Here is a 25,480-nt window from a genome sequence, read left to right as displayed (position 1 = left end):
CGTTCACTGGCCTTATTTAGCATTATCTTCTTCTTTATTTTCATTCATCTGTAAGATACTGTGTTATTTCTCATGGAAGTTTACCACATTGATGGGAATATTGGATAAAAAAATACCCTGTTGCAGATTATAGTAATACATATGCGAGCCTTTTGAGAGAGTATTATTTTTTTTCTTCAGCATCCATAGTCATTTCAAAATATAGCATGCAGTGCAGCAGTTCTATCTGATACTGGATGTAATATGTTCACATAAGCCTCTCAAGGCATAAATCTTCAATGCATGGGAGTCATGCATTGCAGACTTTCTAAACACTATACTAACTGTATAGACTGTATCAATTTGATAGTTTGGGACCAGAATTGTAGAACATAGACATGCAGGGTTGTGTGAAAGGTGAGATCTCTGTATTTGAATTTTACTTGAATTGATCCATAAAGTTATTTTTAGAAGCTACATTCTCATAACATCTACATAACCTGGTTTACTCTAATCTGATTTTTCCAAGCTTTTTAAGCAGTGCTGAAAATTACTTTAGGGAATAGATTTGCTTTCAAACTGAGTTTTCAGAATAAAGTTCGGGTCATTGTGTTCCTTAAGAGATTGGCTGAATGCCACTAATAGTATGTTGTGACTGTTTTTAAATCTGACAGTTGGCTACAATACACTTGAGTAACTTCCAGTTTTATTGTGCATGATTTCAATAGAGATGCTATCTGGCATCCACTGACGATATTATCATCAGTTAGAAGTAAGATTCACTTCATCTTTTTTTACAGGTTTACTCTTTATGTTGTGCTTTGTGTTTGAATTAAGTTTGCAAAAAAAAAAAAAATAATTGTTTTAACATGAAAGGTTGCAAGTTAGTAGCCTTTGAGGTTTGACATGAATATCAATAAATGAACAAAGCTTATGGAGCACATTTAGTACCTTAGTTTAGAAGCTGCTTTAAAGTATGCTTTCAGATTAAAATAATTAAATAATTAAGGGTCAGAATTAGTCTCATTGGTTTGAGAAAAGCCAGATTTGTAGGCATAGATAATATCCTTTATTAGACTAGTGGCTATAACTGGAACTGTTGAAGAAGTGTTTAACTGTTCCATCTGGTTTATGAAAAGTTTATTATCATTACTTTAAGTGTAATATGGATGGACTCAAAATGAAATTCTGCACCAGCATGTTCCTGGTTGCTGAGAGATGCTAAGTGAAGAACACTAGCAACATAGATAGTATCACTTCCAAGTGTATTTTTTAAGCACGTCTAGGGGATTGTGCCACTGCAGAGACAAGAAACCTTTGAGATTTCACCTTCTTGGGCAGTTCTGTTCCTTCCCAGTTTATCTTATATTAACAGAACAATAATTAATGGGATAACTTTAACTTTTTTTATGATGCATATTACTTCTAAAATGTTAACATTTGCTTAATTGTGGGCAGTTGATATTCCTTTTTTCTCTAATTTTTGGATTTCAATTAATTTGCTGTTCCAAATTACAAAAGTCAGCGTTGCTTAAAGTATATACTTCTTTCTTTTTTCCCTACAAAGTTTAGTTATTGTTAAGATGTTAGTGTGCTGGGTCTGCACAACTGTATATGCACATCAAAGCTGATTCTCTCCTGACATCCATTTGTTTAAAGGGAATAGTACTGAAAGACAACTGGACCGATAGCTGAGCTTAATAGCAAGCTACCGTGCTCTACACTGTGTTTTTAATCTTGTGAATTTGAGCTGTACCATGTAGGTCCTCAGAGCATTAAGCACTGGTGAACTAATTTATTCAAGCTCATGAAAATTAGAAGTCAAGAAGACTTTTAAGGGTATTCAGGCACCAAAAGATTTAAATCCCTGGTGAGGTTTTGAACATCACTAGTTTGTGTGTTGAGGCGACATGCCTGATCTTGAGTCTTCAGCAGCTGTGAGCAACCTTGGATGGAGGTTGCACATATATGTAAGACCTGATGATTTATCAGATGGAATTTTATTCTAAAGGGCAGCCAGACTCATAATGCCTGCAGCTGGAGTTAAGGAAGAGAAGGAGGATGGTGGGACTAGCCATCTCCTTGAATTCGATTCTTCTCATCTTGTGGCATTGGCACAGCTAGGACCTGAAGAAATGCAGGCTGAGGGAGGTGACCTCTGTGTGACGGGGGCAGTGTGGCTGACTGAAGAGTAATGTGAAATAATTTGCAAGTCTGACTTGCTCTTCTTGCAGAGTGAAAGTTGTTGAGATACAGTTGCTGATGCAAAGTGAATTAACAGAAGAGATGGGAGTGTTTGTACGCAAATCCAGATATGGCTCTGCAGGCTCATCTCTGGCTACTGTGTGCGGCAACAACAGCAAAGATGGTCACACCTCCCATGTAACAGAAATATATTAAAATTTATAGCTTTTATTTGTAAACTCACAGATCATGTGCCACACTGTGTAAAGTGTGAATTTGTTTTTTTTTCTTCTGGTTTAGTGTTCAGAGTTAGTGTCATCCTAATTAGTTTCCACTGACAGAATAAATATTGTTCCATCTGTGCACTATTACAGTCAGCGAGTGAAGGTTTGAAACACTTGAGCAGTGAATGTCAAGTAGTCTGTAAAGGGACTGGAAAGCAACTCATTTTGGATTATTTTGCATATATCACTGTTCAGAAGAAGGTTATGGGAGCAGTTCTCATCTGTACTGTTATCATCCCAAAATTATGCCAAAATTTTGTTCCTTTTTTTCAACAGAATTTACTTGATAATGTTCGTGAATACTAAAATGAAAGGGTTTCATGCATTATGACAACATAAAAACATTAAGCCCCCTTTTCTTTTAATTACAAGTTTGCAAATGTGTTTTAAAAGGGAAACATTTATTATCCTATTGCTGAAATTGGGCCAGATGAACTAATATCCTTTCTTATTAGACAATCCTGAGACCAGAGGCAGAGCAACTTGTCAGGAATCTCCTTTTCCAATGCAAATACCATGTAAAAGAAAATACACATTTATAAAAGGTAACTGTTTATTTAAGCCTTATTCCTGGAAATTTCTTTGGTTGTGGTTAAAGCAAATGAAATTAAAAAGTCAACACTATATTTAAAGTTCAGTTTGGTGTTGTTTTGGAAGGCTCTGAAAAAACAGTTAGGCAGGAGAGATGGGCACATAGTTCTCTAAGTCTGCAAGTCTGACATTGAAAACATTTCTTGTGAGTAATAATCCTTTACTTAATGTGATGGACTTTTCCATTTCGACTTCTTGTCCTTCTTGAAGCTTGATTAAACAAATTAATTTTTACATAACTAGAAATCAACACAGCTCTTCATGAAGTTGTTGCTCAGTATTTAAAAAATAGTCTTAAAAGAGCATTATCATCGCCAGTATTTAAAAAGAGACAAATCCCTGGCAGAGTCCTTAAGAAATGCTGTAGACTATATAAATCCGATTACCCAAATTCTTTCTTAAAGGAAGCAGGGTCATATCTGATGATACTATTAAATGTATAGCTAATACCACCAAGTATCCAAAAATATTCAGTATCTGCATATTATATTAATGACTGAAATGTATATGTCCCTTTAAATATCCCTTCTTTTTTTTTTTTTTCCCAAATTCTCAGCAACATTAAAGTGGAGAGATATGTAAATATTTTGCTAGCAATTATGTAATGTGAACCTTTACTTTGCATAAATTATTATATTTAAAGAGTGTGCATTCTGCTATAGAAAACAGTTGACTTGCCAACGTCATTTTCAAGGGTATAGGAACCTGTGCAGAGTTGCTGGGGGAGGAGGTTGTTTTGGTTTTTGTTTTCCTACTAAAGTTATCACATGCTAAAGTTATCACATGTGAAAGAAAAAAGATGCACTTGCTGTCTTCTGTTTTTCTTAAGATGTTGAGAACTAGTGTGTTTCACTTTGAATATATTGGTTTTATTCTTAGAAGCAAATAAAGCTACTTTTATTTAGACATTTAGATTTTTGTTTCTCTTAGATATAAGTAAGGCAAAAGGAGCACTTAATGGGAACTTAACAATTCAGCCTTCTTTCCTGGAAGCTTCTGTTATTCTTTTATATAAATTTTTCTATAGAGATTAAACTATATGGCAATTTTAAGGAACTAAACCTCATAAAAAAAATGGCCTTAGAGAAGTGTTATTCTACATGATGTTTAACTAATTAGAGTTTTGTCTTATTGAAATATATGTTCTTTGGATTTTAAGAGATAAAAGCATGAATATTGGCATGATTAGAAAATTATATTGTGTCATGGTAAGATTGATTGATAGGTAGATGAATGACAATCATCTAAAAGGCTTGTAGAAGTGAACGTGTATTCTACCCTGTTTAGACAAAAGTTTTTGTGTTTACCTGAGTTATAGGAGGGTTATGCAGGTGAGAAGAGGCTTCTTGTCTTTCCATGTTTGGTTTGTGCATGTCACGATTTTTGCTGTGCAATCCATCATATATGAAACAATAAGTTCACACTGAAACAGAGGGTGCTTTAACAATTTCACAAGTGTTTTTACATCATCTTTACACCAGAAACAAAAAACTGAACAAATGGAAACACATCAAAATTAAATATGTGCTGAAAAGGCACACTGGCCTTTAATATTGGCTCTCTGGTAAGGATCTCTTATTTATTTAAGCATTTTTTAAACAATTTCTGAATCCAGCGAGGCCAAAGAGATGCACATCTCTGAGAAAATTATCAAAGAAATAATTTAAAGGTTATAGTTACAGAGCTGCCTTTCTAATATTATTAAACCATTTTAGTGATTTATTTTTCCTTCCACCCCTCCTTTTTTTTTTTTTTTTTTCTTTTCTTTTTCTTTCATTTATTATCTGTCCCCTAAAGGCCTCCTACACATTGAAGTCCACAGTGGAACTCACTAGTAGGGATGAAGCAGAGAAACCACTGCAGGATTCCCTATTTCAAAGCTGAACCAATATTCACCATTGACACATTCATTCATCTGTGCAGGGTCATTGGAAATCCTCTTTCTCTAGTTTTTCCTTCCCTTCAGGGAGCAATGCTTAAAAGAGCAAACCCCTGGTGTGAAGAGATAGAAGAATTCTCAGCGTGGCCAGAGGTGCCAGGAATCGAATTAAAGTTGTCCATTTGCAGATGACTCTATACTCAGCTCCCAGCATATTCAGCTATGGGGCTTTCTGCTGACGTTTTATTTGACATGCTGTTGGTGGCACTTAGTTGTATTTAAAAAAAGAAAAAAAAAAGAAAGGGGCAAAAAGTCACTTCTCAAAAATAAGCAGAAACGCTGAATTTCAAAATGTGTGGTTCCTGCTGTTCCTTTTAGGTCTGGAGGTTGTTAAGGATCATGTGCCAGAGAGGTAAATAATTACAGAATTTACTTCTTTGGGTAATTTAACACTTGTCACTTATTCTGCTATTGTTGACATCTCTACTTTGGCATAAATCAGATTTTGACATTACTAAACCTACAATTTTGTTTTTCTTCACACACATTATCTCTTCCATGTGAAAGGCACTGGGAAGACACGGGCTGCCATGAAATCTGAAATGCCTGCAGTCAACATGAAGAGCACCTCTTTATTTCAGTTTCATTTCCTGTTAATAGAGATGAACTTGGTGAACACATTGGAGCACATTTAGAAATTGTCAAACAGGAATTCTGTAAAATGAGTTCTGAGAACCTAAGGAAGTCTCTGCCAGTTTGGAAAAGATAAGCATAGTTAATCATTTGGTCACCTTCCCAAATTCCTATACCAGCAACACAGTCGTACTCCCCCTGCATGTGGGTAGTGGAGGAGTTGGCACAGAATATCCCCACCTTTGGTGACTGCTGGGAGGTTTAATTTTTGTCGCTAATTTCAAAGAAATCTCAACACAAAGTGTATTTCTTTGAGTAACGATGGCACAATCTCCCACCAACATAAATCACAGTCTCATCAAGGAGCATCGTGAAAGGGAAGTGGGAGAAAGAGTTGGAGGCTACAAATTATGCCACTATCTAATTATGCATCTTTATTCATATGACTAGTGAGATACCCACATGCATGTTAGCAACACAGAGGCCTAAATTATAGACATTAATAACAACTTGAAGAAGAGAGCAGGGGAACTGGTCAAACAGTTTAAATTCTCTGTCACAGCAACTTGTGGCTTCAGATAGAGCTATCCCAGAAACATAGATTAAGTTTTATTTTTCAACTAAATCACACAGGTGGTATCTTTATGCAGTGCATATAAAAGTAAGATCATTGTTCATCCTATAACCAGCAATTCTATACCCAATATGTGAGGTGTTACAAAGAGGTAACATTACAGTGAAATATTTTAATCTCATTGAATGACCTTACACAAGGGGAAGAATGTTTCCAAGAGGGACAGCCTGGTAATGAGGCTGAGGTGTGTCCTAAAACGGCCCAGAGCTCATTCTAGCTTATCAACTACTGCTACAATTCCTAATTTGTGGGGCACTAGTGCTTTTTCTGGGCAGTCTATCATTTAAAGTGCTGTGAGAGACAGTTTAATCATTTTAAGAGTATGCTGTGAAACTGATCTTGGAAATGCCTGGTACTCACCAGAGATTTATTGAAAAAACATTTGTAGCATGACTGTCTTTCCTTCAGAAAATAGTCAGAATATTAAAAAAAGCAGTCATGCTCAGCAGCAGTTTTCATTGATGCATTTAGGGCACTCCTCCTCTTTAGCAATCCAGACCTTTTTACAAAATGTCATTTCTGGTTATCCTCAATACAAAATGGCCCATCAAAGCTACCTTGGTGCAACCTTACCTTTTAAATATCAGTCTGTGCCTTCTAACCATTTGTTATCAAATACTTTTTAGTTCAGTCATGGAAAACTCTCTGTTTAATACATAGAATTAACAAGACATGGATACACCTTAAGGCATTTTTCATTAAATCAAATATAGAATATTTATTTAAAGTGGTTTGGATGTATTCTTGAAAGGATGGCACAAGATCTTTGTATCATAACATACCTATATAATTATATGCCTAACGAAAATAATGTGAAGTTAAATCCAGAAAACTAACAAAAACTTTAAGGCCACGGACAAACTTAAGCCTTCCTTAATCATGCTAAGTAGTTAACAAGTAATTAAGTATAAAGATTCTGCCTCATTTTCCTGTTTTTTGTGGACTAAAGTTCCTAAAGCTCTCATAAATGTGATTTGCTTGTTCCTACTGTCTACTGTTTATTCTCAATACTAGATATATCTTCAGAGCAGCTAACCCCATATACTGGTATAGTGGGTTAGGTATTCACCTGGCCCCAGCGAGTCGGCTGACAGACTGAGAGAGGTTCTCTCCACACAAATTTCACAAGCCGTGTTGAAGGGCTGTGCTGTATCAGCAGAGTTAAATTTCTAAAGTGAGCAGCAATCACCCAACCTGGCCTTCAGTACATGAAGGAACTGGAAACATGCAGGATAGGTGGTAGGAATGGGATGCTGGTTGGTTAACTTCAAAAACCTTTGCTGTCCTATTTTCTGACCACCCTTGAGCACTGCTGCTCTTGATTTGGCATAGCTTTAAGTCTGAGATAGAGGATGGTGCAAAAATGCATGTGAATGGGGGGGGGGAGTGTGGTGGAGAGGGGAAAGGGAGAAGGATATATGTTGAATACAGGAGGAGGGATGCATCTGAAAGATCTGTGTCTGTCAGAGAGCTCCTGATTTGCTGCCAGTGAATAAACTGTTAAGGTTTATTGAGTATAAAAAGCAATTAACTGAATGTTTTTTATCTTTTTATGAATAAAACTATGTCATTCTCTAGGCAGAAATAATCTTGCAGTACAGTGCAGTGCAGCAGGATAGATGCTGAAAAAAAGGGTCACTTAGAATTTCTCAAAAGGACTTGTATTTGGGATTGTAGTTGATATAGTCTGAATTGAGATAGTCCAAAACATATTTTTTGTGGTTTTGTCTTTTTCTATCTGCTAGATTCCAAGCTAGACACTATGCCATAGCGACAGACAAACATTATCCCTGCTCTGGGAGGAGGAATAAATATATGTGTACGGTTATATATACATGCAGAGAGAGAGAGAGAGAGAGGTTTTCTGAACCAAAGCTTTATATTGTGTCTCTTTAAAAAACCATATAAAATACAAATACAGAATCAAAACTGTAATAGCGAGGAACATATTTCCCATCTCATGCTGGAGGGCATAAGCTAATCTTCTGCTGAGATCAGGCAGGAACCCCCCCTTCAACCCTGTGTTGTTTTTCATTACACAACTGGCTGTTTGCATTATGTTTTTTTATTAGAACTTGATTGTTTAATGACAAAGATACAGAGTTATGCTAAAATAAATAGAAAGCTCTGTAGTGGAAAAGCAGAAAATAGACTATGAAAAATAAAGTAAAATCCAAAGACTCCTAGAATCTGCTCTGCTCACCCCAATCCCTCCAAAGCCAGTGAATGTTTTCCTCACTCACACATGCATTTTTCTTTATTAAACCCCATCCTCCAGAAGAAACCAGGACTGCATTATTTAGAACCTGGTGGTGTTCCTTTTGCCTCCTTCATTTTATAAGAAGATACTTCCATAAGCAATATCAGTCAGGGAAGTTCTGTACTAGACTGCTCTGCCTTTAAAGAAAGACCTACTAGGCAAGTCTGTATGTTTAAACCAATCTAAAATGCAGGAAATATTGTCTGCCGTAACACAAAGGATTCCAGTTCTGTTGGACAAATGTTCTCATCTGCTGCAACTCATCTATTATGTAGCTTTTGTGAATGTGTGATAATAGAACAGTAACCTCAGCAGTCCACAGAGCTAGTTTGTTTGTGATTGTTTGGACAAGTGGTTGCTTCTGTTTGGAACAATTAATTTTATTTTTGTTTTGGGGGAGTTTTTGGTTTTTTTAAAAAGCCAACAAGCAAACAATGCAGAACACCAAGGGAAGTATTTTTATTGCATCCAAGCTGCTCTCTACTCAAAAAGAAAAAAAAAATCCAAACTAAATTGCCATAAACAAGAGAGCAGAGAAATCTGAGGTGTTCTGTACCCAAAGGCACCCTCCGGATTGTTTATGGTACCTTTTGCTGAAGGGCAAACTGTGATTGACGCTGGGTCCTGACTGGGAGAAGTTGGGCTATAATGTTGGGATTTCACTGATGGAGAAGAAAATAATGTCTATGTTGCTGTAGAAGGTGTAATAGATTTCACATGGACTCCAGTTTCTGATATTTATGCTGCCTTTTGGTGGAGTTGTCTTGAGACAAGCTGCTCCAAGGCTCATCTCAGGTTTTAATAACAGTAAACATTCCCACTAGAGCTGTCTCCTCCTACTTGACCATGTCCCTGTGGAAAGTCCTCGCCCTCTGACACCACAGAGACGCTAGCTGATGGCAACACCTTAGGTTCAACATGGGTCTTAAGGTGGTTCTTGTTGTCCCTTTTTTTTGAGATGCTATTGCTCCCTCTCACTGATTCGCAGTGCTTTGGGGCAAATTTTGCCTTGAATTTAACCCACCCTTTGATTTCCTACTTTTGCAATTTCTTATACTAGTCTGTACTCCTGTATATATGACACTCCATCTCAGGGTAGCAGCCTGTAAGTAATGTAAAATCTGATAGGTCCTAGTTCTTTAATGGAAGAAACTCCTCAACGAGTCTGATAAAGAAGGCTTTTGTGTTCAGACTAAACAGGCCTAGAGATGTCAGAAGGAAGAGTCTCAATTTCTATTGAAAGTCAGTCATTGCTTGGGATCAACATCTTAGGTGAGCAGACTGGTGTTTTGTAGGCTTGATCTAATACTAATGGATATGAGGCTAAAAAGTGATTTTTTTTTTTTGTGGTAGTTCTAGAATACAGAAGGAATACAGTGAAGGTCTCCTCCCTGCTTTAATATTATGTTAGAAATAAGAAAGGAAGGTAACCATAGTTTTATGATGGCTTAGATACCTCCTGTGGAATGCTACATTTCTGTCAACCTCAGTTTTAAACCACTAAAAATATCATAATATATGATATTGAAGGATTTACTGATGAGCAATTGATGCTTCAGAGCATCTGCGCTTAGTAAAATCAACAGTACAAAATGCATATTATGCATCTTAGACCATCGGGTTGTCACTCACAAATGATGTGAACTTTAATGCATTATTCAGAAGTACAAGAGGAGGCAGTCCAAAGCAGCTGTGGAGTCTCTGTTATTTTATTTTATATTTTTTTATGTTATGTTATTTTACAGAGAGCAGAAGCTAAGTATGTGATTCAAAGGTACAGAGTTTGGAATTACGTTGTAGGGTAAGCAGCAGCAGCACTAAAACTGTTGGATCTGAATACAAATTCAGTTCATATATAGGAAACTGGAAGATATTCTGATCTGAAAGCTACAAAAAGCACATCTGAGAATGAGTTATGGGTGTGGAGATGGCTGGTTGGTTGGGTTTTTTTGTATTTCTTTTTTCCACTTTGTAGTGCAAAGAAGCATATACCACAAAATCAAATGAAACTGGCATTAATTTGGTAGTCTCAGTTCTCATAGTCCTATTGATTCAGAAAGCTGCATATAGCTCAGAGGCTGCATTTAGGATTACTGAAGTTTGAGGGCTAGTGTACATGAAAGATGTAATGAGAGCACGCATTCAGTAAAAGAACTCTTCTTAACATCTTAACATGGAATTTTGATATAAAAATCTTGGTTCAAGAGAATTAGTCTTCATCATTTTGTTGGTATTTCATTATTGATTACTCATCTTTATGCGCTTTTTCCCAAAGTCTTGGCCGCCGACAAACCTCGAGCAGAATCTCTAGCAGGCAAAACAACATTTGCATCTCTATGTATTTCTCCTAGTGGGAGACAAAAAAGTAGTCTTGGTCATTTCTTATTGATAACTTTAAATATTACGTAAGGCTTAAATCAATCTGGTGAGAGAACAGTAGCTATTCCTCAAGATTCACTCTGGATATTTAATTAGCTAAAGCTTATACATGCAATTTATTTTCTTTTTTGCCTCTTTCAGCATTTGTTAGGTAGTAGTATTGATATGACTAGTGCAGTGAGGTGTACATCTAGTTAAATTGAACTTTCTATTGATGAAAACTTATCTCTTGCTGATGGCTGTGTTTTATGAATAATATATGTCACAGCATTACATTTTCAGAACTGTGGTGTTCTTTGCATTAGGAACTTGGGGGTTTTGGTGCTAAGTACCTACTAGGAGTTGATGATATGTGGAACATGTAGGAAAATAGCATTAGTTGTATATGTGTGTGTATTCATAAATATATATGTATATTTGTCCTGGGTTCAGCAGTGGCAGTCAGTTTTTTTCCATACATCCATAATTTTATTTTGAAACCAACCAATTTGCTCTATTTTTTTCTCAAGCATTTTCAGCTGTGACTGTGGAAGGAGAACTGACAAGTGTTTCTTCAAGTATCTCTTTTCATTGGCCATTTTTGTTCATTATCATTTAGCTGGTGACAACAACATTTAGTACTTGTATATTAATGACTAGAAATTGTTAAGTGAGGGAAGAGCAGTCAAACAAAGCCAGGCAGAATTAACTTTATGCATGCTCAGTAGATGTTACCTGATTTACAGTAGTCTGTACATTCCCCATATACTCTGTGATTAAGTACCATTTACAGAACTAGTCCAGTCTAACACAGTATTTTAAGCAGTTTTAATTTTTTTTCTGCAAATCTTATTGAACCCCAAGCATTTTCAAATATATTTTTAGGGGAACAAAAAGTCTATATTGCAGTAAATCTATCATCACAGCTACCGATTCCTTGAGCTTAATTATGACACTACTAAATGTGAAAATCTATTCAGCGCTAGGAACACTTTTCACATTACATTCACGCTAAAGATTGGCTGTTAAGAGCTCATTACTGGTAGTTTTCTAAAGAGCGGTTTATTAAACACTGTTACCTAATAAGCATCTTTGGTGGTGCAAATTGCTGAAAACAGTAATGAGTCTGATTAGACTTCATTTCAATTAGGACAGCTTGTCTAGCTAAAAAAAAAAAAATAAAATAAATCTCTCCTTGATGTTTTGGAATCTGGCTACAATGCATTAGATGGTTTAAAAGGAAAATGCCACCTCTGTGTTTCGTTTCCACAGTTCAGTAATGAATAGAGAGCTGTCCGAGTAGCCGTCCAATTTAACACGTTGGAAAACTAGATGGGCAGCGTTGGAAGCACAATCCTGTTTGCTTAAAAATTCTACAAAGGCTTTCCAGTTAATATATCTAAATAGGGTCATATTTAGGTTTCCTCTGCTTCCCTTGCATAAGAATATAAAGCCATAAGATGAGAGAAAATTAAAATGATTCATTCCCACCTGCTTTGCAGAGGTTATGCTGTAAGATCTGTAAATCTTTTACTTGCAATCACAAAATTCTCACAGCTTTCACTATACTTCATGATTCAACCCGTGGGGCTCTTTTAACTTCTAAAAAATTTTTCCAAAGTAAAAATGAAGCTTAATAAATTTATACTACTGGTATCAAATACTTCACTGAATATTTGTTAGTTTATGAACTTTATTTTTGATGCTAAGTGTGTTTAAATGTATTAATATTAAGCTTTCTTTGGAGTCATTCCTTTATCTTACACGTTCTGGATGAAAAGAATTTAAGCTGATTGTTACTTATATGTAGTAAAATCATAATGTCCCTGTTGATAGTGTATAGAATTTTTAATACTAAATTCATGTGGATGCACTTTTATAATATTATTTAACACAAAATTGGATAGTTTAATAATTAAAACCTTGTAATAAATTATGCCTAGATAAATTACAGAAGGGGGCACACATGGAAGATACAGTGCTACTGAAGGTGGTATGTTGGACCTGGTCTCAGTGTGGCTGAAATCAGACTTCTTTCCAGGCAGCTTACAGCAAATTTTAGGAATGTTCACATTCAATAAAGTTTGCAAGCCACCCTATTAGACATAGGAAATAATGGAGAAGCTGAGCTAATGCAGCAAATACCAGAACACTCTGTCCAGATTTTAATGAAATGTTTTCTGTTATGAGTTGTTATTAAATATGTGGCCCAAAAGCCAAATGCTGGTGGATAAAATAGTTTGTTTAATTAACTGCTGAATAATCATTGCCTAAAAGGAAAATCATACAGTAAAATAATGAGGCACATTTATCTCTTTCACAATAAATTGTAAACTTCAGTGGTTCTTGTGACTTCAAACCAGAGAAGTGACAGCAGAATCAAGCCCATGAACTTAGGCATCTCATATTGACACAAAACCCCTTTTTTTTGGCTCTTTTTGTGAAGTTACCTTTCTACCTTGTCTTTGAAATTCTTCCAGTTAGCTGTGATATATTGTATATTTTGTGAGAGAAAGGACTTTCATCAGTGTGCATCATCAAACATCAAGTAAAATAGTGGGCTGTTTTTTTTCTTTTTTAAGAACATCATACAAACACAAGTGCTATTATTCAGCTATACAAATGTGTGCCTGTAGTGTGCTTTGAGATGCTAATCAGTGGAGCTTGACTTCTGTACCCCGAAGCAAATTTTAAAACTATTTCATCATTAGCTGACTATGTATGCAATAAGACTATGGACAAAATTACAGGAAAAATAACACAGCTTATTGTTATTTAATCTATCAACAGTGCTCTGATAGTTATTGATACAATCATCACATGGTTTAGATTTTTGTTGTCTCTTGAAGGCTGTTTTTACAGAAAAGACTGAATTTGTGTGATAGCTGCAAAGACGTGACATTTTATCAGCTGGGCTCTATCATTTCTTTCTGTTTTTAAAGCAAGCATGTTATTCTTTTCTGCCCCTTAAACTGCCTGTGCATCCTCTCAATGACATACTGTGTGTTTCAGGACATGGCTCAACTTTTCCTGTTGCAGGATGAACTTTGGTCTTTTTGAGAAAGGAGAACCAACGTGTAACATGAGGAGTCAGTTTCTTTTGCTTCCCATTCTCTCCAGGACTATGGCAAAAATATCAGCATACACAGAGTTAAATTTCTCAGTTAAGTCATTCTCTCTAGTGCCTATGTGTGTAAAATATATAAATGTACATGCATATAGAGACAGAGAGTTTTCTAGATTTGTCTATAGAAAATCCCATGTTCCTCCTCCCCCCGTCCCCTGGTTAATTTGTCAAGCTAACTGAACAATCTATATAGCTCTTTTCAAGCGCTCAGGAAACAATACAGTAAGTCCCAAACCAAGAGCATGTAAAAAATTGGCTATCTTCCATTTTTCAGTAGTTGATTCAGATGCATTTTATTGAATGAGCCAGAAAGAATGTTTGGAATTTGTGGGATACAATAATTGAAAGGTTTAAGTGGGGAAAAGATTTAGCTCAGCGTCATGTTTCTAAGATGTCAGTTCTTTGGTTATGCTTCTGCTTTTAATCTTGTTTCTCCTCTCTGGGGGGAGCAGGAAGGAAAGGAAGGATCAGCTGCTAGTGCAGCCAAGCCTGGGAAGGAGCCATGCTGGAGCTCTGTTTTCCCAAAGAGTGTGATTAGAGTAGTTCTGATGACTTAGCTAAGGTGTTCCCTACCTTGGGGGGGAAATCTCAGGTTCCCTGTGATAGCATCATCCCTTCTTACGTCATCTCTCATGTTGAAATATTAATGTTGTTTGTTTGAGGTTTTTTAATGGAAAGACTAAGTAAGTGTACAGATTGATAATACAATCCTTTTACGTGGGATATTCTCTTTGGAAAGACAGCGTATGCCAGCACTAGCTGATCTGATGATTATAGTAAAGAGAAATGTGTGTGGTGTGTGTCTGGTACGACAGGGAAAAAGGGAGAGAGTGGATGAGCTCTGCTGAGAGCTCCCTGCTCTTAATCCTTGGCCATGTCAGAAGTATTCTAAAGCAGTTTATCTTCATGTGTCGTCTTGTATATAAGAAACAACACTAAACCCACCAAAACTCATTTCATATGTAGCTTTTTCCACAGCCTTCAGATCAAAGTTATTTTCTTCAGGCTGGGCTAAATTATACGCAGGTCCCAGGAGTGAAGGACACTGAATTAATGCACTATGTCAACCAGTCCTGGCTATAGAATATTTTTATCGAAGTGTGAGACGCAACATCTCTACTATTTCATTAAAAATTAATGTGCAGATTGCCAAAAAGCAAAATGCGTAAATAACATAAACAAATTTTCAAAAGCTTTGTACACTGTGGAGTCATCTTAAGAAGGATTTTTTTTCCTTAATTATCAAATTACTTCTATATATACTTTTAATCAGTATTTGTTCTCATTTAGCTAATCAGCAGAGGTACTCTAATCTTAGTAAAACAACTGTTCATACCTCTCCTATATTGGTAGGTTTTGGAAAAGCACTTTAAAAGCAGAGCAGCATTCTGGTTACAGGCTGGAGCAGTGTGTTATTGGCCCATATAAATTTGCTTTTTCACTTTTGTTAGTTGAGTGTAATGGGTCAAACCTGACTACAGTTATTTGAAATTTACTGGAATTGATCTTTGCCTTCATATTTGTAAGGTGAATAGGGCTGGTTAGATAAATCTCTGGAATTAGCCTTCTCTTGCTGTATATAAAGCTATGAAGTATATGCATACATACATAAATTCATTTTTTTAAGTATGATGACTGAAAAATATGTTGAAACATATAATGTAGTGAAATCTGTACAGACTGCTGCTGCTGTTACTTGGAGGGAAGTATAGTTTGAATAATTTTCTACGTAATTTGGTCTTATGTTTTAGAGCAAGATTGTTTTCTAACATTTTGGAACAGCATGATATAAGAAATAATTCAGCATCACTTAATATCTATTTATTGTGCACCCACTTTGTTCAAATAAAGTATGTCCCTTCATGACAGTTTTAACCCCATTTATCCTCATGCACAAGTGCTCACCTGTTATTTACTCACATAAGAGAAGGTCGATACTGCAGAACAAGGGGAGTGCTCTGTTGTGACATAAACCATACATATTCATTAGCTTTGCTGTCCCTATGGACACGTGTAGTATGTCCTGATGATCTTCATATGGCAAAAGGAAGTGAGCTTAAGAAGGAAGTTGCCTTAATGGATTTAAGAAACAGGAAAAAAAAAAAAAAAAAAAAGTGTTTTAAAAATGCTTTATTTACAGTGAGGAACCAAATCAGTAATTTTAAGTATGAATGAAAAATAAAACTGCTGTAAAAGGAAGCAATGTGCTGAATCATGATTAGCAACAGAAATTGAAAAAATAATAAAATCCAATATGAAACGTATGATTTTTAGATTCCTTTTTATTTTTTCTCCTGGAAGAGCTTAGGTCAGGATCTGAGTGTTCCATATGAGGCTCCTTAGTGCTGCAAATTCATTCCTTTTGCCTCTTGTTTTCTTGCTAAAAAAAAAAAAGTTCAGGGTTCTGTGTTTCACCTGCTGCAGTTGATTGTGTGAGAAACACGATAAAGCAGTGAGTGTATTTTATCTGCTCTGCTTTTAAGGATTTCTGCTATGTTTTTTCAAGGTAAATGTGCCTCAAATTCCACTTTTGGAAGGAGAACCAGGGAAAAGGCCACTTCTGCTATTTTGTTGCTTAAAAAGAGAGTATGCATTTTGCTGCACTTATAAAAGCTTCAGTTGGGTTTATTGGAAATTTGAAGTAAGCAATTCAGTGGGAGCACAATCAAGCTTCAGGTCTAAACTGTTTTGTATTTGCATAAATATTGGTGCCAGCTGAACAAACTGCATATTCATTTATGACTATATTTTAACATGAGTATTTTAATTCTCAGAATCACTACAGGTATCTTGCAGTAGTTATATCGATTCTTATCTTTATATAGGTATAAATTGCAGATTGTGTGGCATATTAAGTCTTTTAAAAACACATTATACCTACAAGCATTCAGTGGAATACAAAAAGTGATATATGTAATTTTGATAAGTTATGCTTATTTTATTTACAGTTACTTTTCTCCTCAGTATTCTCTGAAGAAATATTATGGTCTCATTTGTTTGGTATTGACAAAATATGCTATGTCTTGCAAAGGCATGGTACTGTTTGAAGGTACTTGACAGAAACAACTTAAAAATGTAAAACCTGTGAAGGGGAAGAATCATTATAGGTTGAAAGAAAACTCAGTGCAATTATTATCTTCATTAGTGTGTTTTCTAGTTGGTTTAGGAAAGTATTATGAGCAAATATGTACAGTGGGGGCAGACTGTAAAGTATTTTAAAATAAAATACTGTAAAGTACTTTAATGACTGTAAAGTATTTTAGAGATCAGTGACAACAAATCACAATTATGACCAATTTTGTATATAGAAGGGTTCTGACACGTGCATAAATGGTTTTACTTATGGTATGCAATGATAGTGCATCAATGTGATCACACTACAAGGATAGAGCCCTGAACTGGGAATGCTTTTGTGCTTAAGGACTGCTGCTGCAGAGAAACGGATACGTTCGAGGTGGGCAGCATCCTGGGAAATCCCTTGGAGTGCCTAAGTAATAGCTATAGTCCCTACCTTCCACATCTGTGGGCTTGGCCTACAGATCTAGGCTGCTTCTGCTGGCAAAATATGATAGTGTCATCTCTGGACCTAGTTTGCCTTTGCTTGCTTGACTATTATTTCTCCTTATTTCTGTTTCTTAAGGCCTTTGAAGCTGATGGATCTGCTAAAGGCCGTTTAGCCAGAAATGTCTTTGTGGCTGCTTTACATAAATGGTGAGGAGGGAGCTTGAGAGGAGAGAACTCATTTGCTGTAAAAGTATTGCAATTTGCTGTTGTGAGGTGTGAACGTGTGATTTTAAAAGGAATAATCATTTGACAGTATTTAAATTAGATAATTGGCATATATTACTTTGAGATTCCATGGCTGATTTTAATTTTTACCTGGTCCAGGCTCTTCTAAAATATGTTGCATTTTTCTTACCTCTTTTATCTTTAAGTGCTGTTGACATATATGTGATCCTCAATATTACTTGTGATTTAAGTGTTTTGTTTTAAAGACTGATATGTTTTCACTGTCCGTGCTAGATGGGAATCATATTGTAAATATCCCACCAACAGCTTGCTGCCACTGATGTGCGTGGCATGCATAGGCTATATATAATAAAAGGAATAGCAGAGCGCTAACAAGAAAATGCTGAGAGCACTTTCCAGGCCTGTTTTGGTGAGTTTGTGGCTGCCACTTACTGAAAAAAGCATCCAGAGCTGGGCCCATACAGCTGGTTGGCTCACTTGAAGGCTTATCCTCCTACCGAGTCCTTTGACGTCAGAGTTGCTCATGGACTGGAGCAGAGGTCTTAACTGAATAATTAGAAAATAAATGTGGGAATCACTTTCTTTCTTTTTTTTTTTTTTTCTTTTTCTCCTGCAAAACATAATTAGCTCACACCACTCTTCAAAATCCCTCCTGTTTCCAATTAAGAGAGATCAGTTGCAATATCTTCAAACAGCTAAAATTATGCTTATCAATAAGAAATGGAGTGTAAAAGAATTGTTTTATCTTGAATTAATTTGTATTATTATGGGACATATGACAATTTATAGTCTTATAAAATATTATCATATTTAGTACAAACCCAGGGAGTTGTGTGTCCTACATCTTGAACAGTGGTTACGGCATGACTCATATATTCTGGTCTGTCCCATGCGTAAGAAGGATTTTAAAAAGTGGATTTAGGGCCTGATCCTCAAGGTACTAACACCTTTGTCTCTCACTGAAGTATGAGCTATGGGAAGTCCTGGCACATTCCAGTGAAGTGCCTGTTTAAGTCAATAGCTGTTCTGGCAGATCTCTGCATGTCCACAAGAAGCAATCCCTTGGCTAAATTCATTATGGTCCATTGTGAGAATAGCGGTTTTGAATACCTGGAGACAGCCCTGAGAGTAGCAGTTCAGTGGGCAGCTTTTGGAGTCTGACTAAATGTGTAAGCAATCCAAAGTTGTGAAGTTCACATCCACTTGCAAGTCTACAAGGAAGAGGGTTGGTGGTACTCAGAGCTGTGGTTTTGGAGTTGTTCCTTACCTTGCAACAGTGTGATGCTACAATTTGATTATGGACAGTTATCAGAAGCATCTCATTTATTTGTTCATCCCTGGTACAGTCTGCCCCTGATACAGTCTCCCCCTGTTCAACGGCGCATTAAGCAGTTGCTCATATCGTATTTAACCATATGCCTAAAGTTAAGAACCTGCTTGAGCAACTGATGCTTGTGAAGGAACCAAGCAGACCTGTGCTACATATGACCTAAGGCACTGCAGGGATGAACAGGGCAGGAATAGAGAGACCACAACTGGAGAAGAATTTTCTTTTGCCTCAGATATGTTGAAGGAATGGTTGGAGGCCCCTGACCCAAACTAAAACTTTGGTAGCTGGTTGGGAAGGTTGGCGTGCTGCCTTGTTTCTAGTTCCTTATGCTCAGTAGCTGCATGCCATTTAGGTTTTGTTTCCCAGCATCTCTGGATGTGCAATGCAGCCTCTGCCGGTATCTTCAGAAAACCACAGCTGCATATGATTTAATTTTAGCTTGATTATTTTATTAGAGATGTGAATAGATGAGAGAGAGGTTTAATAAAATCCTTGTGTCCTTTGTCTAAAGCAAAACATTGATAACCAAGTTGGTTGGTTGAAGGTGATTGCCATTGCCTGGACTTTTCTGTGGGACACTGTAAATCCTTTGTTGTGTTTTTACCCGGTGTGGTCCTCAGCTAATCTTTCTGTACTTTTCCATGCCTGTTTTCAACAGAAACACTTGTGTTTAAATTGAAAGGAAAGGCTAGATATTTATTTTTAGTTTTCTTTAACAGATATAATCCCATAAGGGGTTGAGCATTTTGACTTGATACTGAGGGCACCAGTGGAGGAGCGTTCTTTGTGTTCACAAACTTATTCATGTTCCCAGCAGCATCAGGCCCCACTTGACCAGGATGTGTAGAACATTGCTTGTTCCTTATTTGCATTCAGATTAAAATGTTTCCTAATTCTGGCATTCCTTCTTTTTTTGCTGTTGTTCTGGATTTAGTGTGGCTTTCTTTGGTGTGTTTTTGGGGGTGTTTTTGTTTTGTTTGGGTTTTTTTTCTTAATTCATAAATCTGAATATGTAAGTGGATTTCTGCCATATGGAATTGTTGTATGTGAAATTGATGAAATACTGTGTGTTAGATTTTATATTTCCAGGCTAAGTGCACAAAATTAGAAATGGAGAAAAATGGTCACATACTTGGTACAAAGAAATTGAATAATTAAATTATTGACTATAAGTACTTTAAATGTAATTCCGATAGATCCAACTTGAAGAATTATGGAGGAGGGATGTATAGCAGGGCTTTCAGGACAAGGAAAAATAGATACTGCTGAAAAAGCCTACACTGCCTCTCTATATAATGTATTAAATTTATCTTAAAAGCTATTCTCTGATAAGTACATACCTGTACTCAACGAACAGAACCCTTTCCTTTTGCCTTTTACAGCCCATACCAGCACAGTTTACACAGTTCAAAACTGTCGATAGCTCAGAGGATTCCTAAGTTAGAAAAGACTTTTTTAAAAAATACATTCAGCCTTGCACTGCTTCTGGATTTTCAGGAAGTTATCAAGCAAATGCACTCTCTGCAGGCCCATGGTTTATGTTGGAGCTTAAATTACGGTTAAAAAAAATAAATAAGTAAAAAAAAAAAGCAACCTCTAAATAGGTCCCTATTTACCTGATCTTAGGTGTTTGTATCAGCATTTGGATTCCTAGCAAAAGAAATGCAGGAGCATGTATCAGCTCAAGCAAAAAAACAACTAGTAAAATACAATTTAAAAAATGGAGAGGAAGTGGTTGCAAACATTACGCAGGTGGAGGTGGGGGAAGTGTTTATATAATTAAAATAAACTACAACTTCTTTTTTTTCTTTTTTTCCTCCAAAATCAGACATTTGACTTTTGTCAAACGCTTATTGAACTATTAAGAAACAGAGTCAAACCTAGCAAAACTTTGCTGCTTTTTCAGTTAATATCAAACTGAGGAAATGGCTCTTCCCCCCTCCTCACCCTAGTCCAGACCATTCCAGTGGACTCCATGTAAATACAGATTTCTTCACTGCTTACTAATGCAAAAAATATGCTTATGGTTAACTATTAACCTATGCTTCCAAATAACACTAATGATTGCAATGTGCTGGAATAAATGCTCCTGTTTCATGGGGAGAGAACAGTCCTGTGCTCTTGAGCTTATCTAATCAAGGCCTAATCCTGCCTTTACAGCCTTTGTTAAATGCATTGGTATTTAATATGCATCAATAAATAAACTTTCAATTATTGTGCAGTGAGCATATCCAAAGATAGCATGACAATGTGAAACTACTGGCCTAGCTAGCAATTATTCCAAATAAAGAATGCTGATGATGTGATTTCCTCCCTTCCTCTTATAATGGATAATTCAGATTTTCTGACATTCTTTTGCAGCCTCATAATAAGGAATAAAAATTAATCTAGACCAATAAAATTCAAAGAATTTAATTTTTACATCACCTAAATGCATCTCCCAACTGTGACTGAAAATAAAATTATTTTATTTTAAAAGGATGTGATCCATTCTAAACAAAAAAGACCAATTGATTAAATTTTTAAAGTATTTATGAAACGTATTTTGAAAAGCTTGCAAATGGGAGGTGGATGATATATGTTGTTGTGCTCTGACCTAATGTATTCTTTTATCTCTTTAAATTGAATGGTCTTCCTTCTACAAGCTGTTAAAGACAATTTGCCACAAGCATATTCGTTAACTACAGTACAAATACCAGCCCAGCCAGATTCTCTGTTCCATCCATGCCTATTTCATTCACCTTCTTTTTCACAAGTTTCTCTGCTGTTTTAGTGCATTCTTTTCAGTCTTTCTCACGGCATCTGTTAGTATCTGGTGAATCATCAAGCTACTCAAGTTCTTCTGCATCTCTGTAACAAAAGCTTTTAAGTGTTTGGTAACCTTATGAGCAAATATTGCAGAACACAGTTTGTTGCTTTGTTTCAGTTTTGGGTTGCTTTTGTTTGTTTGTTTGTTTAACGGGTAGTCAACTTGTATGTCACTTAGGCATTTTTATGTTACAGGAATATTAATACTGTTTTATAAAAGGTTGAAGTAAATTTTAGGGTGCTAGAACTTATTAGATACTGATTACTTCCAGTTGGCTCCTGGTGATTTGCTCTTCAGATTTCTGACTGAATTTGACCAAGTATGATTTCTGAAAAGCTTCTGATAGTTTCTCATTAAAATTGCATTTGTATTTTTTTTTTTTTATGAGCATGATTTCTATGATTTTACTCAATTTCATGATCTGTTTACCACCTCTGAAAGGCAGTGGTTGAAACATCAGAAATAATTAGCAAAAATAGACTATATTCATACTAAATGAAAGAAATAAATCTGCCAAAAACTCAGTCTCAAAGCTGCATTTGTCAAAAGCACTTATCTGAATTAACTTTTATAGGATAACTGTATAATTGTTAACAGACATTTTTCTCAAGTTGTCAAAGTGTTGGAAAAATGAGAAAGAAAATGCTCAGGGAAAAAAAATCCACAAGTAATCAATGGCATGCTTGTGTGGACTGAGATTTGCAGTGCTTGTGCTAATAAAATATAAGGCTCCACTAGAGGTACTTTGCAGTGTTCAGGCTAAATTTAAATAATTTGGTGATTTGCAAATACATGAATCCAAAAATAAAAATGAAGAGTCTAAATGCAAATGAGTGCAACGGCAATAAAATATAATTGCAAATGAATCTGTTGCTTTATTCATTTATTATGTAATTACTGCAATCCTTCCCACCTTGTTTTCAGTATTTCTTAATCATTAAGTCGGAAGCATGACAGCAGTGCCAGCCCTGGCATGATTCTCTTTGACTAAAACCTTGTAAATTAACACAATTAGCACAGCATCATCCTGCTAATTAACTTCCAGTGTCTGGTGCAGTGGTTTTGCAAACAAGGAAGAGGGAGTCAGAAGGGAATAAACATGCCATTCTGTTACCAAACTGTGTGCTGTGTTAGGTTTAGCTCAGCGAGGCTAAGCTGGCCATGTCAGATGCCAGAGTCAGGCAATGAAGAGCTAAAGGGGTTGGGGAGAAAAACAGGAGGGGGTAGAAGCTGTCAAAATAGACTGTAGTAATTCAGAGGGGAGCTGGTGCCACAGATGCTTCATTTCGACTAGGCCTGCTCCTTATCAGGGAATCTGTGCCAGAGGGCACAAGACTGTTTGCAAAAATCACTTTTGGTAATACGAGAGAGATTAAGGAGGTCTATTTGATACAGCTGTACAAAAATCAGCAATGTGTCTACCATGCATAGGTAGAGTTGGAGGGGGTTATCTTGACGCTTGTAAATTGCTCTTACTGTGCATGGTGGATTACGAGGGGGAATGATAATTCCTATCACATTATTTACATGATTAATTACTTTGAAATGACATTTGCATTTTTTTCTCTTTTTTTTTTCTTTTTGTTTTTTATTCAAGATGGGGGTTACAGCCAGCTGTGGAAGCCACAGAACTTTTAGGGACTTGGCTTCATTTCTTTTTCCTTTTCTCAATCTGTTTTTCTTTTTTTCTTTCTTTTTTATTTTTTTTTTTTAACCCTCTTTCTTTGTACCCTGGGGTGGGGGGGTGGCGCGGAGAGAGAGAGCAAGCAAGGAGACCAACAGACAAGTCATGCTTGGTTTTTTTTCCGGAGCCTCAACAACAGAACTGAGAGGCAGAAAGGAGCCAGTTGTAATTCATACCGAGTTGCAGGCTTTGTGTGATGAAAGCGACGGAGCGCTGCCTGGGAGATTGCTTTGCTGCACTCCACGAAGCAGATTTGAAACTGTCGTGGACCACTTTAGATGAGAGTTGGATTATGGAATGACCTGCTATGTCTGTGTCATATTGTTCTGCGCAGGGTGCATTATACTGTGCTAACTAGGTGTTCAGTACCAAATAAGAGAGGTATCCTAGATGTGATCTGTCAGCTGTGTCTCATATTTTTATATTGGTTAAAATATAAAACTGCAACAGTGATGAGAAAGGACAGAGCAGCTGGATGCCGTGTGTGTTAACAATAAATCTGCACTCAGGGTATTTAAAACATACCGAGTTTTATTTAATTACTTTGAGAAATCTAGCATTATCTAGATCTATCTATTTTAATAACCCCCCACTGTATCAGCAAAAGATGTGTCTACGTGTGTGTATGTGCCTACAATGAGCCAAGCAGTTTATGCTTCATAAAGGCATTGAATTTTCTTTCCTTAAGGATTTGTGGTGTTAAGTGCAGTCTGTCAGAGAGCTGAAGAAGTTCCTAGGCAGTATGTTTGAGAACTCATTTAAAAGCATCTGAAAAAGGCCGAGCTTGCTGTTAACTTTGGATTTTTTTCCTGACGCCCTAGGCTTGAAGATGCAGTGGACGCCAGAGCATGCCCAGTGGCCAGAACAGCACTTCGATATCACTTCAACCACCCGGTCCCCTGCCCACAAGGTGGAAGCCTACCGGGGGCACCTGCAGCGCACCTATCAGTATGCCTGGGCCAATGATGACATCTCGGCTCTGACTGCCTCTAATCTTCTGAAAAAGTATGCAGAAAAATACTCCGGTATTTTGGAAGGCCCGGCCGAGCGGCCCATTCTCAGCAATTACTCTGAAGCTCCCTCGGGGCTGGTAAACGGTCGGAAGAATGAAAGTGAGCCCTGGCAGCCATCGCTAAACTCGGAGAGCGTGTATCCCATGAACTGTGTCCCAGACGTTATCACAGCCAGCAAAGCTGGGGTAAGTGCAGCCCTCCCTCCCGCAGATGTCTCGGCCAGCATTGGGAGCTCTCCTGGGGTGGCCAGTAACCTGGCTGAACCCAGTTACTCCAGCAGCACCTGTGGAAGTCACACTGTTCCCAGTCTTCATTCAGGGCTCCCATCTCAGGAATACGCTGCAGGATACAATGGCTCATACTTGCATACCAGTTACAGCGGCCAGCCAGCACCTGCACTTCCATCCCCTCATCCATCCCCACTGCATAGTTCGGGACTTTTACAGCCACCACCACCACCACCACCACCAGCCCTCGTCCCTGGCTACAACGGGACCTCTAACCTCTCCAGTTACAGTTACCCTTCTGCCAGTTATCCTCCTCAAACTGCTGTTGGCCCTGGGTACAGCCCTGGGGGTGCCCCGCCGCCCTCGGCGTACCTTCCTTCAGGAATCCCTGCACCGACCCCTCTGCCTCCAACCACCGTCCCCAGCTACTCCTACCAGGGCCACGGTCTGACACCCATTGCGCCGTCTGCCCTGACAAACAGTTCAGCCAGCTCTCTCAAAAGGAAAGCTTTCTACATGGCAGGGCAAGGAGAAATGGACTCCAGTTATGGAAATTACAGCTATGGCCAACAGAGATCTACACAGAGTCCCATGTATCGAATGCCCGACAACAGCATTTCAAATGCAAACAGGGGGAATGGTTTTGACAGAAGTGCTGAAACATCATCCTTAGCATTTAAGCCAACAAAGCAGCTAATGTCCTCTGAACAGCAAAGGAAATTCAGCAGCCAGTCCAGT

General features: G+C 37.2%; 1 protein-coding gene across 1 annotated transcript in view; it reads left to right on the top strand.

Annotated features, from left to right (window-relative positions):
- The window catches only part of FIGN (fidgetin, microtubule severing factor), a gene marked incomplete at both ends in the record, with an annotated part of 84,057 nt that overhangs the window by 57,485 nt on the left and 1,092 nt on the right, over positions 1 to 25,480 (top strand). Inside the window, one exon of the mRNA XM_080621689.1 lies at positions 24,324 to 25,480. This exon is cut by the window's right edge and continues 1,092 nt beyond it. Within this exon, the coding sequence (XP_080477815.1) occupies positions 24,324 to 25,480 (1,157 nt within the window). The remainder of the gene's footprint in view (positions 1 to 24,323) is intronic.

Source organism: Psittacula echo (assembly GCF_963264785.1).
Source record: "Psittacula echo genome assembly, chromosome: 6".
NCBI classification, from domain to species: domain Eukaryota; kingdom Metazoa; phylum Chordata; class Aves; order Psittaciformes; family Psittacidae; genus Psittacula; species Psittacula echo.
This window is presented reverse-complemented; position numbering and strand designations above follow the sequence as displayed.